Genomic DNA, 16,133 nt, shown 5'->3' on the forward strand with positions numbered 1-16,133 from the left:
CAACAACAATGAAGGTTTAGTTCACCATAATCATGGTGAAACTAGATGAAAAATAATGAAAGAATGAAAGATAGAACCCTAGAATTTGAAGAGTGGAGCTTGAGCATCCAAAATCCTCCTCCAAGGGGTGAAGAAAGTGTGATTTTGCTTCGTTCTGGCCAAAGATATTAACCCTAATTCGGCTAAAACCTTATATAGCCTTCTAAAAATTACAGAAAAGTGGCCCAAGGCCCAATAAAATGGCGCTCAGCGGTAAGTGCGGTTCTTCTATTTGACGCTCAACTGTAGTTTTGCCCCTCAACGGTGACTGCGGGACTACAAAGTGCCGCTCAGCGGTAAAAGTGGCGTTGAGCGGTACTTGCGGCTCTTCTTTTATGCACTTTTTCTTCCTTTTTTGAGTCCAACTTCTGACTACTTCACTTCTTTCATTCAATTCATCTTAAAACCTGCAAAAACAAGGAAAACCAAGCATAAAACCTATCCAACTCTCTTATTTCCAAAACTTAAACAAAAACATGATTCCAAGCTAGTTTCTAAGTCATAAAGGTTGTCTTTAAGGTCAAAATTAAGTATAAAAATAATAGTTTTTCAACTATTATCACAACCCCAAACTTAAAACTTTGTTTGTCCTCAAGCAAACAAAATGTAACTCAATCTTCCACCAATCTATACAATGGTTCACCACATTCAAAACTACTTCTTTCAAGATAAGTAATTACTCAAATCAGCTTAACACAATGAATTCAGTGAAGATGCACACATGCTTTAGTGTTCACATAATCACATAATATCCAACAAATGCTATTCTAATGAATGATCAATCAACTAAGCATAGATGTGAACATGTGCTCATGGAATCCTTCCTCACCAAATAAAGTGTTTCACTCAAACACATAAGTGTATAAGAGGTCACTCCTTCACTCTACTATCACAATGTCACATGAATTAACTTTGTTTTTCATTTAACCACAATCAAACACATTCACAAGCAAGTATCATCACAAGAACTTTTCTATGGCTTATAATGTGGTTGGGCTAACAAGAAAATTGGTTTTTCTAGATCACAAAATCCTTAAGTTAAGTGAATCATCTAAACACAACCATTATTCCTTCTTCCCAACTTTCTTTTGCATTGACCTTTCTTTTTCTTTCTTCTCTTTTCCTTTTTTATTTTACTGTTCACATGCTTAGCTCAATGCTTTTCATATTCCTCTTTTTAAACCACCCAACAACCCCAAACTTGAACATTTATCAATACCACAAGATATCTTCAACTCCACTCAAGGTAAAGCTTTTCAAAAAGGGTTTTCTATCATGTTCAAAGCTAAGTGTTCAAAGGATAGAACACATTGTGCTCTCTTTTATTGGGCTAAAATCATTTGGCTAATAAAGGGTAACAACAGATGGCCTTGATCATATGACACATACAAGCAAGTGATTCAATCATAGAAACCTGGGCAAAGTCATTCATGCTTTCAATGTAATAGCATTCATTCACAAAAACTCTGGAGTTCAAAACCTCACATATAGGCTCATTCAACATTCCACATACACATCCTGCTTAGCATCATAATCACAATCACAACATCATGCATTTGTTCACATAGCTCGTGAACAACCACCTGTATATCAGCATATAATGTGCACAATCTCAAAATCAATCAATATCCAAGCATCATCAAGCAATACTCATCATGCATAAGTCACAAGCAAACCATCATAGCAGATAAAGTTTCTAACAGAGTACATCACAACCCTATTCTAAAAACAGAAGCAAATAAGTTCAACAATACAAAACAAAAGATAACAAATCCTACTCTAGAGGTGATAGCATCCATCAGTAGATGCTATCTCAGTTCCTCATCAACCCTTGCTATCATCTGAATCTTCCTCATCTCCTTCTTCTTGGATCCTATAGTCTTGATTCTTTTGCCCGATGAGGAGGTCATCCCTGCATCAAACACAATTCACAAAACCACGAGACACATTGTTAAGCATTAGTAAACCACAAACAACTCCCTAAAACACTCCTTATCTTAGAATGCTATAGGAATGTGAAGAAATCAGCCCCCAATAGCAATGCTCTCACCAAACCCCAAACTTGGATTAAAGCTTGGTGCAAAAGTGAGTGGAAGAGAGGTTTTGTGAAGGGGAAAGAAGGGAAAAGTGAAGAGAACTCTTTGGAGAGTGCTTGAGAGTGTGTGGGAAGAGGGAGATGTGAAAATAGAAACAAAGCCACGCCTTAGGGTATAAAAATACCCTAATGGGCCTAATCCCGCTGAGCCCAATTGAACCAAACCAGTCCACCCAACTCTGCAGTATTCGCGCTCAACGGTAATTACCGTTGAGCGGCATTTGCGGCACCTACTCTCCTTCTTCCTAGCTTGCCCTAGGTGTTTTAAACCAATGTCTCTCACTCACCCAATGCATTTAAGTTCTCTTAACACTCAAACATTCCATCCCTATCATGCATCTAAAGCAGAATAAAAACAAACAAACAAAAATAAAGTAAATCAACTAGGTTGCCTCCCAAGTAGCGCTTGTTTAACGTCACGAGTCTAACCCAAAATCCTCCAGCACCCTTCAGTAAGTGCAAGTATTTCTTACCAACACCCATCAGTAGGTGTAAACAAACCTAGTATCCTTAAGTAGATACTCAACCACCTAGCATCCATCAACAGATGCTATACCATAAAATCTCAAATCAATGTCCCAAAGTTTATAAAATTACATAACCAAAATCAAAGAAATTAATGTTCTCAAATCACTAGGGTGTCTCCCAGTAAGCGCTCTTTTAACGTCATTAACTTGACCCAATAAGCTCAAGTTCCATCTTCAATGTTGGTGTTCCTCTTTCTTTCATCACACTAACTCATCAGCTATTTCCGATCCACCTTTTTGACTCTCCTTGAATATGGAGCTTCAATCTCTACAACTCCAATCTCTTTATAGTCTTTCACAACCCACAACTTGTTCTTGAATCTTACTGGTGTACCAAGTTTGAGTTATACCTCCATCAAGTCATCATGAACCTTCCTTTCTTTGCCATCTTTTTCTTCTTTCCTAACCTGTGACAAGAAACAATTTTTACCTTTGAAGACCGACTTTGCAGCTTTTGAACTAGTCAAGGGTGCATCCATACATGCAACTTTATGACTAGCCTTCTTCTCTTGAATCTACTGCTCCACTTTGAAGACATTAAAGATCACCTTTTCTCCTCGGTCTTGAAGCATTATCATCCCATCATCCACATTGATGATTACCTTTGCCGTTTTCATAAACGGTCTTCCAAGAATGATTGGGACCTTCTCATCCTCCTTCATCTCCATCACCACAAAATCTATTAGGAGTTTTAGTTTGTCCACACAAATCACCACATCTTCCGCCACACCATAAGGTTTCTTGGAAGATCCACCCGCCATTAGCAAAGTCACTTTTGTTGGCTTAACTTCAAGATCACCAATCCTTTCAAGCAGAGATAAAGGCATCAAATTAATACTTGACCCTAAATCAATTAGGGCTTTCCTTATATTCTCCATCCCAATGACGCAAGGAATAGTAAAACTTCCTGGATCTTTCACTTTTGGAGGAAGTGGCTTCTTCTCAATAACACTACAATCTCCCTTTTCATCTAGATATTTCTTCTTTATGGAGACTTGCTTCATGTGCTTTGCATAAGCTGGAATTTGTTGCAATGCTTCATTCAAAGGTATTGTAATCTCCAATTGCCTGAAGATATCTTTAAAGCACTCATATTATCTCTCTTTTTCAATCTTTTCACTCCCCTTAGGATAAGGAAGAATTTTATCATTTTTCTCAATTTTTTTCTCTCCCCTCTTCTTTTCATTCTCTTTTTGCTCAACCTCACCTATTCTCTCTTCTTTTTCTTCTCTTATTTCTAACTCAACTCTCTTTTTTTCTTCATCCACCCTCTCATCATCTGCACTTACACTAACTTTGCACTCTTCCTTAGGGTTAACCTCAGTATTAGCCCCAAAACTCTTGTCAGGCTTATCCTTCAAATCCTTAGCTATTTGACCAACCTGTATCTCTAAATTTCTAATTGCAGCTTCAGTGCTTTTATGGTTGGAGATGGTCACCTGAATAAATTGTTGAAGAGTTTCTTCAAGCTTTCACTAGTAAAAAATTGGGTTTTTACAGCGCACATTATGCCACGGTTCAATGGAAACCGCAGCATAATGGTGCGCGGTGGCAGTTTTGTAAATAAATCGAACACATATGCCGCGGTTCGGAGCAGAACCGCAGCATATACTCCAGTCAACCATTACCTTTGACGCCACGTGTGAATAAAAAATTAAATAACAGCGTATATGCCGCGGTTCTCTGGACAACCGCGGCATATACCCCTGCCAATTTATTGCAGGTGCTGACTGGGTCAGAGAATTTCAAAAGTTACAAGGGTATATGCCGCGGTTGTCCAGAGAACCGCGGCATATACCGCTGTAACTTCTCAACTTCTCTGCCAGTCAGAGAATTTCAGAAGTTACAGGGGGTATATGCCGCGGTTTCGCAGGGCAACCGCGGCATATACCCCTGTCATCTACTGAAATTCCCCAAAAGGCAGTTGGGGAGACAGTTGTGTTTAGCACGTTACAGGGGTATATGCCGCGGTTCTACGAGCAACCGCGACATATACCCCTATCTGAAATTAATTTAATATATATTTGAAATATTTCAAGGTATATACCGCGGTTGCCCGCTGAACCGCGACATATAGTTTGAAAATAATTTCAAAAATGCCATTTAGGATTTTTTTTTAATCAGTATATGCCGCGGTTGGGCGTGAAACCGCGGCATATACCCGTATTATACCGCGGGTAAGTAGTGAACCGCGGTAGATTCCCCCGTTCAGAGTTAAAAATTAAAACTTGGAACAGTGTCGTCTTCCTCGCGTGCCCGTCTCTGTTTCGCGTTTTTCTTCTCCCTCCGACTCCGTTCATCTCCGTTTCCTCATTTTTCACCGTTTAAACTTGATATTGTTCGGTCATTATTCATTTTTGACGAGAAAAAACAGTTTTAGCCGATCAAAATCGTTTGAAACGCGTCATTCCCTCTCCGCTGCGATTTCGTTTTCTTTGCACCAAGCGTTTTCGCCGTTCCTCTTCTAGGTATTTATGCCCTTTTGCATTCTTAACGTGATTTCTTCATTAGTTTTTGCATAATGCTATAGTTTTGGTAATGTATGAAGTTTCTATAGTTTTGGTAATGTGTGGTATAATTTTTGCTTTAATTTTGGTAATGCATGAAATTGCTATAGTTTTGGTAATGTATGGTATGGTTTTTGCTATAGTTTTGGTAATGTGTGTTGTAGTTCTTGTATTATTTATAAACCTTAAAATATTATTCACTAAGTTTCAATGATATGTATGAAATTGCAAGTTTGATTTTTAGTAGCTTATCTTTTTATGTAATATTTAGGAATATGGATCGAAATTGGATTAATTTACCACGTATTAGTGCTGAGTACGAGAGAGGTGTAGAGGAATTTATACAATTTGCGCAACGTAATGAGGGTCGAAGTGATGATGAAGTGAAGTTTAGATGTCCTTGTGTGAACTGTTTGAATTTATACAAATGTTATACAAATGTTTAGATGGGAGAAAAGTTTAGATGTCCTTGAAGTGAATTTATACAAATGTTATTCACTAACTATTATCAACTGTGATGATATATTGTAGTGTAACAGACAAAATGGGTCATATGAGTGTGGATACTATGTAATGTATTGGATGACCCATATTGTTCGTTCTCACATCACAAGTCGCTGGGAAACGGTAATATTTAACTTTAACAAATTTTGATTTTTTAACAAATGTTGAATTCATATACATAACTAAAATGAATTGTCTTTTGCAGAGATTCAAGACTACTACACCAGTTCCTGAGAAGTCACTATTATTCATTAGGAACGCTGCTGCAAAGTATATAGTTAGATTATACAATAGCTCTTAGATTTAAACAATGCATTTGATTAGATAGAATTTTCTTAGACTTTGTACTTTATTTGATGTTGAAATACATTTGAACATGTGTTTGTTATGTTCAAATTGAATTTGTGTACATGTTTTTATATGCAGGTCTGTTTTTGTGGTAGTGGATATCACAAAAACAGACCTGCAATTTTAAAAAACTGCAGGGGAATATGCCGCGGTTCTAACCACAACCGCGGCATATAGTGTTTCGTTTTTTTTTAAAAACGAGACATATGGCCGCGGTTTTAACACTAACCGCGGCATATTCTTCCGTCTTTTGCCGCGGTTGAACCGCGGCATATAGTGGATTTTTTAATTTTTTTTTTAAAAAAATGGCTTTTAGGTAGCGGTTCCCTCGACAACCGCGGCATATTCCTCAACCTATATACCGCGGTTATAACCGCGGCCTAAAGTGTCTGACTTACTACCGCGGCTGAATATACCGCGGTTCTTAAACCGCGACGTATAGTGAAAATGAACCGCGGTAAAAGCCCCTCGCTGCACTAGTGTTTGATGATTTCTCATTTAATGCAAATACTTGTTGCCATATTGATGATTGTTGTTGTGGTCTATTGAATTGTCCTACTTGTCTAACTTGTCGATTCTGACCTTAACCCATGCTTGGGTGTGGTTTCCACCCTTGGTAACACCTAGACGCATGGCTAAACGTTGTTATGCCTAAAGCGTCTAAGCATTTAGTAGAAAAACTCAAAACTCGACAATGTGCTATATGACAAGGGTTGGGAAAAGAATCTTTCCATTAACACTATTCAACCCCCCCCCCCCCTCCCTTCTAGTGTTTTTCAGGTACTTAAGATGGATGTCTCACTCGTAGGGTTCTGACTCATGCTGAGTTTAGAGTTGATGTGAGCAGCTTGAGGAGTAAGGGAGATAGGTCTGAAGTTTGTTGGGGAGGATTATTCGAATTGTCATGTTTGGGTAAACAAGAATGATGCAGTGAAGTTTGGAAGAAGACATACGTTTATAGAGATGGCCAGTATTGGTTTAGGTTGCTGTTAACGAACAGGTTGTGTACAACTAATGGGTTGGTCATGATTCCTTTTAAGAGAAAATATGAATTATCATTGTATTTCTTGTAATAATCTTATTGTGAGTTTATGTTGGTTGGGGTGATAGGATAGTGGTAGAAACTAAATGACTGAGATGTAAATGATGTATTGGTTTAATGTTTATTCAATTAGCTCACTCATATTTGTTTTTGTGTGTGACGATGATTGTATGACGTTGGTGTTATACGGAACACTTGCAGATTTGCTTGATGCTGAATAGACGTGTGAGAGATGGGACAAACTTTCAGCAGGAAAAGTCTATGTGGTTTTTTACTTTAAGAAAATTTTACATATTTATGTATTGGCAAAATTTTGAATTTGAATATTGTTGTTGTAAAAATTAATTAGATTCGATTTATTTGAAAAATTATTCTACATTGTGAAATTTTTAATTTCGGCGCATTTGGGGACACCCAAAAAATTTGGGGTGCTACAAATGTCGTGCATGAGTGGTGAATTGAGGCATGATTTGGTGTGTGGAGTTAAGCGAGATAATTTAGAATTGCATGATGTGCGCTTTGACACTCGACAACACTAAGGAGCGTGGTCTAGCACCAAGGAACTACACACTTACTATAATTAACCCGGCCATGACTACGGAGCTCGGTCCTCATTGGAAACAATCTGGCCATGCACTAAGGAGCTCGACACTCACTGGAAGAAACTTGACAGCTCTAAAGAGTGTGGTCTAGCACTAAGAAACTCGACACTCACATGAAGAAGCTCGACAACTGACAAGGAGCCCGACTTTTGTTTGTAGAAGCTTAGCTCAGTTGTGAAGGAGATCGGTCCATTGTTGCAAGGGCTTAACAGAGCTGATAACAACCCGAGAGAGAAGAGTTTAAGTCCTGAGATGTAGGAATTATTCCAAACCAACCTTTTCATTGTTCTAAGAGTTTCCACCAAAGGGAGATATATGCAATTTAATGTGGATGGTGAATGTATGTTTTACTGTAAAAAGAATGTAGAACGCAATAACTTTAGTAAAAAATAGAATTATGACATGATATATGTATAAATGTGCTAAATGTATCGTTTAATAAGGAATTAAATAACTTAGAGAATGCTCTTAGAATAAGAAATTAAAAGTAAAATGATATACATCAATCATTTTAAAATTATTCGAAATTATTTTTATTTGTAATTTTGATATACCTATTTTTACTACTAATATTTTTAAATCACTTTGAATGCATTTCTAATTTGATTATTTCAATATTTTAAACCATTTTTAATGAACTTCTAATTTAGTTATTTTAAAATATATTCATAACTTAAGTGTTGTAAATTATTATATTAAAGTTAAAAATAATATAAAAATTTTCTACCCGCAAATGTTTTCTATCAAAAGCTATGTAACTCTGATTCTCTATTGCACCTAGAGGTACGTAGAAACGGGGCATCATCCTTGTCAAGCTAAATAAATATAAATATAATGTTTCTCTTTTATAATAATAATAATTTTTTTACAAGTAAGAAATTTATATCAAATAAGCAATTAGGTATCACTGGATTTGTTTGAAAGGTGAAATAAATTTTCCTTAGTTCACTAATTTTCTTCATTAATCAAAGGCAACTATATTATTATGTACATCTTCTCTACACATAATCACTTAAGAATCCACTACATTTGAAAACTATTTTCCTTTTCTAGGATTTTCTTTTTTTCGATATTTTCCTCAAATAAATATTAGTAGTGTCTTCATTTACTTTTTTATTGTGACCCTAGTTACGACAATGTGATATTTTGTTTATCTTTTAATATATTTTTTACATATCTCATATTAATTATATGATATAAACATAACTCATTCATGATTAACAAAATTGATATACAACATGTTATACTTTACATTAACATGATTAAAAAGCCTACAAATACATGTTATCATAAAAAATACAATTATCTAATAATAATTTTTTATTTATGAATATTCATCCATACTCTCTTATATTCTCAAAATGGACTTTTTTTTCTTATAATCATTCGTATCTTTATCTTATTAGTCAATCCATCTCAATAACTATCTCAAAAACTATTAGATTAAATTTAAGAATAAATAGTTTAAATGTCTACTAGGTAAAATAAAAGCAAAGGATCAAGTAGGATAACACTTTTAAAAACTTGTATTATTATTATTTTTTTAATTTTAGTTTATTTTGAAAGAAAAAATCATCCGTACATCTTAGTTTACGCAATGTGAAAAGATTGATATGGAATGGAAAGGTACACTTTGAACACGCCGAGGGACACGTTTCTCACATTCTCACCCTTTTCTTAGCTTTCCGTGCAAATATTATTGATTTAAGTAATAATATTAATAATTAAACTAACCGCTGGTTTGAAATCTTCGTTAGTATAACAATACTCTTGCAATTAACTAACTTCCTAAAAATAAAGCATTTGAGTTACAGGAAGACCCAACGAAAAAGCATTAGAAAAGGGCATTCTTCATAATTATTGAAACGATATCGAGAAACCAAAGATTAAAAATAAATAAATAAATAAAGCACAGGAATCGCCCTGTAAACCTGTTTGATGGCTTCCTCTGCAATTGTAAACATTAATCACCTTTTCATCCTCGGTTAATTTGTGCCTATAGTATATATATGTTGAATTAGAAATAAAATTATGTTTACGGATTTTATCCTTACTCCTTTATTTATTTCAAACATGAATCCATAATCCATATTCAATTTGAAATTATTGCAAGTCATATATAATTTCATCTATAAATAAATAACTAAATAAATACAAAATTTATTTGCATACAATCCCACCACACCGGAGACATCTTAAGACTTGAATATAAACATACGAAACGTTGGAGATTAGTATATTATATATATATATATATATATATATATATATATATATATATATATATATATATATATATATATATATATATATATATATATGAGGACATCTCAACCTCTTATGTCAAGATGTACTCCGTGCTAACAATATGAACTTGTACCATATAGCACGACCGCATGGTCAAGACAATCTCCGTAGAAGGACTAAAGTAAGTTGTCTGTTTTAGGGTGTAGGGGTTTCAGGCTGAATTTGTGGTTGGAGATGGTTAAGGAGCACTGTAGCATACTCAGTAGGACGGGTAGGACACTGATCGAGTATTGTAGTAGATCGAATAGGCAATTGAGGAGACTGGCTGAGCTGTTGGGAAGCTCGAATAGATTTTGTTCCGCTTGTTCAAAACATGTGGGAGGGTACTTGTAAAAGACACTCTGATGCTTAAGTCAGTAGTCAACTTGGTGGTCGGCCTGGTGGTCGGCCTGGTGGTCGACTTGGGAGACCGTGCGGTACACCAACCCCTAAGCCCAAGCATGATGTTGATCATGCGAAGGGCTTTTGCACGTGCCACTCTTGATAAGGACGGGTTCTCTAGTTGATTTTTGTCTTTGTGCCCTCTTTGTTTGTTGATTAGGGTGAGTGGTTGGAAGACTAAAACGGGTTGTGCCTTTGACGACTAAGCTAGATAGGCTATTAATCCTTCTTAAGCGACCTGTCGTGGAGATCCACAGTCATCAAATTTTGGTGAGGTCAACTAGGGCTCTATTGGTGAAGATCCACAGTCACCGACCTTCGGTGAATTGGGCAGGATTCCTTTGGCGAAGAACCGCAATCACCGACCTTCGGGAAGGCCGTCCTGAATTCCTTTGGTGAAAATCCACTATCACCGACCTTCAAGAAGGTCAGCCGAGATTTTTTAAGTCAAGAGCCACGGTCACCGACCTTCGAGAAGGCCGGTCGAGATTCCTTTTGTGAAGAGCCACAATCACCAATCTTCGAGAAGGTCAGCCGATATTCCTTTCGTGAAAAGCCACGATCATCAACCTTCATGAAGACCGGTCGAGATTCCTTTGGTGAAAAACCACGGTCACCGATCTTCGAGAAGGCTGGCTGGGATTTCTTTAGTGAAGAGCCATAGTCACCGACCTTCGAAAAGGTCAGTCGGGATTCCTTTCATGAAGAGTCATGGTCACCGACCTTCGAAAAGGTCAGTCGGGATTCCTTTCATGAAGAGTCATGGTCACCGACCTTCGAGAAGGTCGACCGAGATTCCTTTGAGTCCAAGGTAAGGCCGAGAAGTTGAGGTCGAACACTTTAGGCCAAGTGTGGTCGAATACCTGTGAGGCCATGGGTGGCCGAGGAGTTGAGACCAAACATTTTAGGCCAAGTGTGGCCGAGTACCTGTGAGACCATGTATGGCCGAGCAATTGAGGCTGAATGCTTTAGGCCAAGTGTGGCCGAGTGGTTCGAGCAAGTTGATGTCGAACATAAATACTGAGGTCGAGCGGTTGGACAATTGAGGTCTTCCAAAGTATCACTCATTGGTTCCTTGTGACTATAATGGGATACTCGCTCGACCCCACAGTGGGCGATAAAATGTTTCAGGTGTAGGATCTTTGGGCAAATTTGAGGTTGGAGATGATTGAGGAGCACTGTAGCAGACTGAGTAGGACGTGCAGGAGACTCATCGAGCATTATAGTAGACCGAATAGGTTATTGAAGAGACTGCCTGAGCTTTTGGGAAGCTTAACTAGATTTTGTTCCGCTCATCCAAACCATGTGGAAGGGTTCTGTAAAAGGCACTATGATGTTTAAGTTAGTAGATGATCGTTCAGATGGCTAAATATGCATATTGTTTGCATGTTGATCTAAAGTCATACCTGTAACCTTTATATAATAGTTGTAATGGGATTTTACCTTTCGTTGGCCTAATGACGGCATAATCACACCTTAATTTGCATTAGAGTTTTAATGAGTTATTATCGTTAATAAAGCTAACTATGTTGTCAGCATGGATGATCAGTCTAGTGGGTGGTCGGCCTATGTGATCGACCTAGGTGATCAGCCATTGGTCAACCTGAAAGACTGTACAATACATTGTCCAATCTAAAGCCATGATTAAAATATAATTAACACAACGATTAACCTAAAAAATAATCAAAGATAGTTAACTTTGTGAATTAGACTCATTCAAGTAAAAAATATCTATAAATCATAATATCAATAATACACTGGATGAAACATATTATTACACTAATTAATTACCATATTTATTAACGTCTAACGGATTTGACTAAGTGAGAGTGTCTTTTGCACTCATTCGGTTAAAAGCCGACCAACACAGGAAGTTGGAGTTTAGAGTGATTAGAATGTTTGAAATTAGAATCATATATATCCAAAATTATTTTACATTGAATTCAATGAGTTTCACTCTTAATATATATAAATATATTTGAATTAAAGAAAAATATAAAAAAAATAATTTAAATTAACTATTTTATACGTAAACTAATTATAATATTTCTAATAATTTTTTCAATTTCTTTTATGGATGGTTGTATTTTGTGCAGGTTGTGCACGAAGTTGTGGAGACAATTGTAAGATAGTTTTTATGATGACATGGAGAAAACTGGTAAAGAACATGAAAGTGACTTGGAATTTAAATTCCTTTTGTTTCTTTTAACTTAATAGAAGGCTATTAGTATAGTTTATGCTTTTATTTCACTTCAATTTTGGAGGTAGGAGTGGCCTTTTCAAAAAAGGTGAAAAACGAGGAAAAAGTCCTCTAATTTAAGTGTGGCTTGTCCCCTTCTAGCGCAAATAAACCCTCTTCTCTCCTTTTCTCTCTCTGCGAGACTCCACTCAAAGCCATAACTTCTCTCACTTTTTTCCTCAAACTCCTATACTTTCTCACTCACTAATTTTCTTCACTTCTCTCGTCACGTCGTCATCCCCTTCTCCCTCCTAACCTAAACCTTAAAAATTAATCTTCAAAAAAAGACACAACACAAACAAAAATAACTCCTTTTTCTTACATTCGTGACAATGGAATCACCCAACTCATCCGCCATTTTCCCACAATTCACCCTAGACACCACCAAAAACAATAACCCTGACCACTTCATTGTCGAGGACCTTTTGGATTTCTCCAACGACGATGCTGTAAACGCCGACACCATATTCGATTCGCTCCCTGTCAACTCCACCGACTCTTCCAACGTCACCGCCGTTGATAGCTGCAACTCCTCCTCCTTCTCCGGCTACGACCCCAATACCATTCCGGACATTGGTAGCCGGAGTCTCTCCGATGGTCATTTTTCCGGTGACCTATGCGTACCGGTATAGCACATTATATTGGTTATATAAAGTTGTAACATTATAATAATAATAATTACTGTACTATTATTAATATTATTATTATTATTATTATTATTATTATTATTATTATTTATTATTATTATTTATTACATTAGTTATTACTCCATCTCAAAATCAATGACCTCGCAACCTCATTACATGACCCAAGGGTAACGCACAAAGCCTGCATTCCAATTTGACCATCTTTATCTCCCTTAAAATCGCTAACTTGTGTAAATACATACATCACTATCAGTTTATCCTTCTTAGGCCAGTAATTTCAGGATCAGCTTAACAGAATTACCCTCATTTCACGGTCCAATAAACTACTTTTCTTACAATCGTTGCTCCAATTTACTACATTTGTTCTAAACAATAAAAATTATTATTTATCTATGACGAACATAATGAACCCTACAATTAACTGTTGCACATGCTAAACGTGCAAGAGTTTAATGTCTCGTGTACGTAATAATAAATTTTCAAATTATATTATTACGCAATATGTATAATTTTTGCTATTTCATTTAAATTTGAAAGCAGTATGATGATATAGCAGAGCTAGAATGGCTTTCGAATTTCGTGGAGGAGTCGTTTTCCAGCGAGGACCTGCAGAAGATGCAGCTGATATCAGGCATGAATGCGAGAAACGACCACGTACCAAAGGCCCGCGGGTTCCACTCCGAGCCCACAAGAAATGGGTTTCATTCAGAGCCCACCCGAAACAACCCGATATTCAATTCGGAAGTGTCGGTCCCAGCCAAGGCCCGTAGCAAAAGGTCCCGCGGGCCTCCATGCAACTGGGCATCGCGCCTCCTCGTCCTGTCCCCAACGACGTCGTCTTCAGACACTGAGGTCGTTGCTCCTGTTTCCACTCATTCCGGCACAAAAAAGCCCGCGAAGGCAACACCGAGAAAGAAGGACAGCGGCGATGGCAGTGGTGGAGACGGACGCAGGTGTCTGCATTGCGCCACGGACAAGACACCACAGTGGCGAACCGGGCCCATGGGTCCAAAGACGCTGTGTAACGCGTGTGGAGTGAGGTACAAGTCGGGGCGGCTGGTGCCCGAGTACAGACCCGCGGCAAGCCCAACGTTTGTTCTGACAAAACACTCGAACTCGCACCGCAAGGTTCTGGAGCTGCGAAGGCAGAAGGAGATGGTGCGGGCCCAACAGCACCAGCAACAACAGTTCCTACAACACCATCATCATCAGAACATGCTGTTAGACGTATCCAACAGTGAAGATTACTTGGTCCACCAACACGTGGGACCCGATTACAGGCAGCTTATCTAGTACGTGCCAGAGTAGGACAACTGCGGTGGAGCATCCGGTAATTTATTTTGTAGCAGAGTTATTACATGTTCATTAGGACATTCTAATTTGTTATTGTTTCTTTCTTTTTCATCCTAATTCGTTCGGGAATGGCTTTTCCTCACTCATAATTTTTGAGTTTATGTAGACTGCACTCATCATCACTCTAATATTTCTTCAACCCGTTTCTCTTTCGGCCATATTTTCTTACACTCCATCCAAAAGGTTAATTTCTCTACCTAATTTTTATTTTCTGATTCATATTTGTTCCTACCAACTTCTCCATAAAACTTTTTAACGATAAAATACAATAAATTATTTCATAAATAAAAAGTTGCGTATAAGTTATACAATATTTTTCATTTGGTTTATCCAAATTTTATTTTTAATTTATACATGAACTGATTTTAACAAATTAATTTTATTTTTATAACTTTTTTGAAGTTCTTGTATAAAACAAAGTTTTTGCGGCTACAAGTAATTGTTTTATAAATTTACGAATACAATAATAAGTTTTCGAATGATACATAACAATTTAACAGAAATTTAAGTAAATGCAAACGTAAATTATTGGTTTAATTTTAATAAAAATTGTTTTTTAACTTAAGATGTTATAAATTATAGTTGATATGATAAATAATGCGTTACATTTAACTTTAGCATGTAGAAGTATAAGACTTTGAATTACATAATAAAAACATATTATTAATTTTTACGGTAACTCCTCACTAAAAAATAACATATTTTACCAAGACTTTTTTTCAGGCAGTTTTATAAACCTTTGATAATTTTGACAGTTTTATAAAAAAACTCCAAGTATATTTTTTATTAGTTTTTTTTTTATTTTTCTTTACTTTTTGTCGGTTCGAAGCTAAACCGCAATTAAAATATAATTATTTTTTATTTTTTAAGACATTTTTAGCGGTTAGTTTATGTAACCGCCGGTAAGTGTTAATATTTCCCAATCCACCGGTAAGTGCACTTGAATTCGCGTCTCCTCTGTTACTACTTCTCTCTTGTTTTTCTTCTATTTTCTTTTTGATTTTGTAAATCCTAAGTTCAAGGTGAGCAGCCTGCATTCAATGCTCCAAAGAGAAACGGAATAAGAGTATTAAAGAGGAGAAGATGAAATCAGAGGAGGGTGAGCATGATTTTAGGATTTCGGGATCGACATGGGGGCTTTAAATGAAACCTGAAAAAGGGGAGACGTAAGGAAGGGTAGAGCCACCGAATCAAGCATATTGAGAAACTTAAGAGTGAAATAGAGGGCTGAGAGAGTGACGGAGTTCGGTGGGAGTACACATTTCTTGTGAAGAGGAATCAAAATCCAGGTATGGGGAGCTAAACCAAAATATTGGCTTGTTTAATATCTGAATTGTTGCGTTAACCGTTGGTTTGTTTAATATGGTAATATCTGAAATATTGTGTGTTTTGGTGATGTTATTGGGTTGTAGTGATAGCTTGCAATAATCTGAAAGTGGAAGTATATAGGACATGCTCTGTTTTAGGAATGATATGCGTAATTATATGTTAAAAAGAATTGTTTGTATGAGTTGATGATATGCTTGAATGTATGTTAAAAAG

General features: G+C 36.7%; 1 protein-coding gene across 1 annotated transcript; it reads left to right on the plus strand.

Annotated features, from left to right (window-relative positions):
- The first annotated feature begins 12,774 nt into the window (after positions 1-12,774).
- Positions 12,775-14,680, plus strand: LOC124826490 (GATA transcription factor 9-like). The gene is made up of 2 exons (XM_047299320.2): positions 12,775-13,217; positions 13,779-14,680. The coding sequence occupies exons 1-2, from the start codon at positions 12,924-12,926 to the stop codon at positions 14,529-14,531; spliced, it is 1,047 nt and encodes a 348-aa protein (XP_047155276.1). The 5' UTR covers positions 12,775-12,923; the 3' UTR covers positions 14,532-14,680.
- The last annotated feature ends 1,453 nt before the right edge of the window (positions 14,681-16,133 follow it).

This window comes from Vigna umbellata, chromosome 1 (assembly GCF_029865625.1).
Source record: "Vigna umbellata cultivar VRB3 chromosome 1, Vumbellata_1.0, whole genome shotgun sequence".
NCBI classification, from domain to species: Eukaryota; Viridiplantae; Streptophyta; class Magnoliopsida; order Fabales; family Fabaceae; genus Vigna; species Vigna umbellata.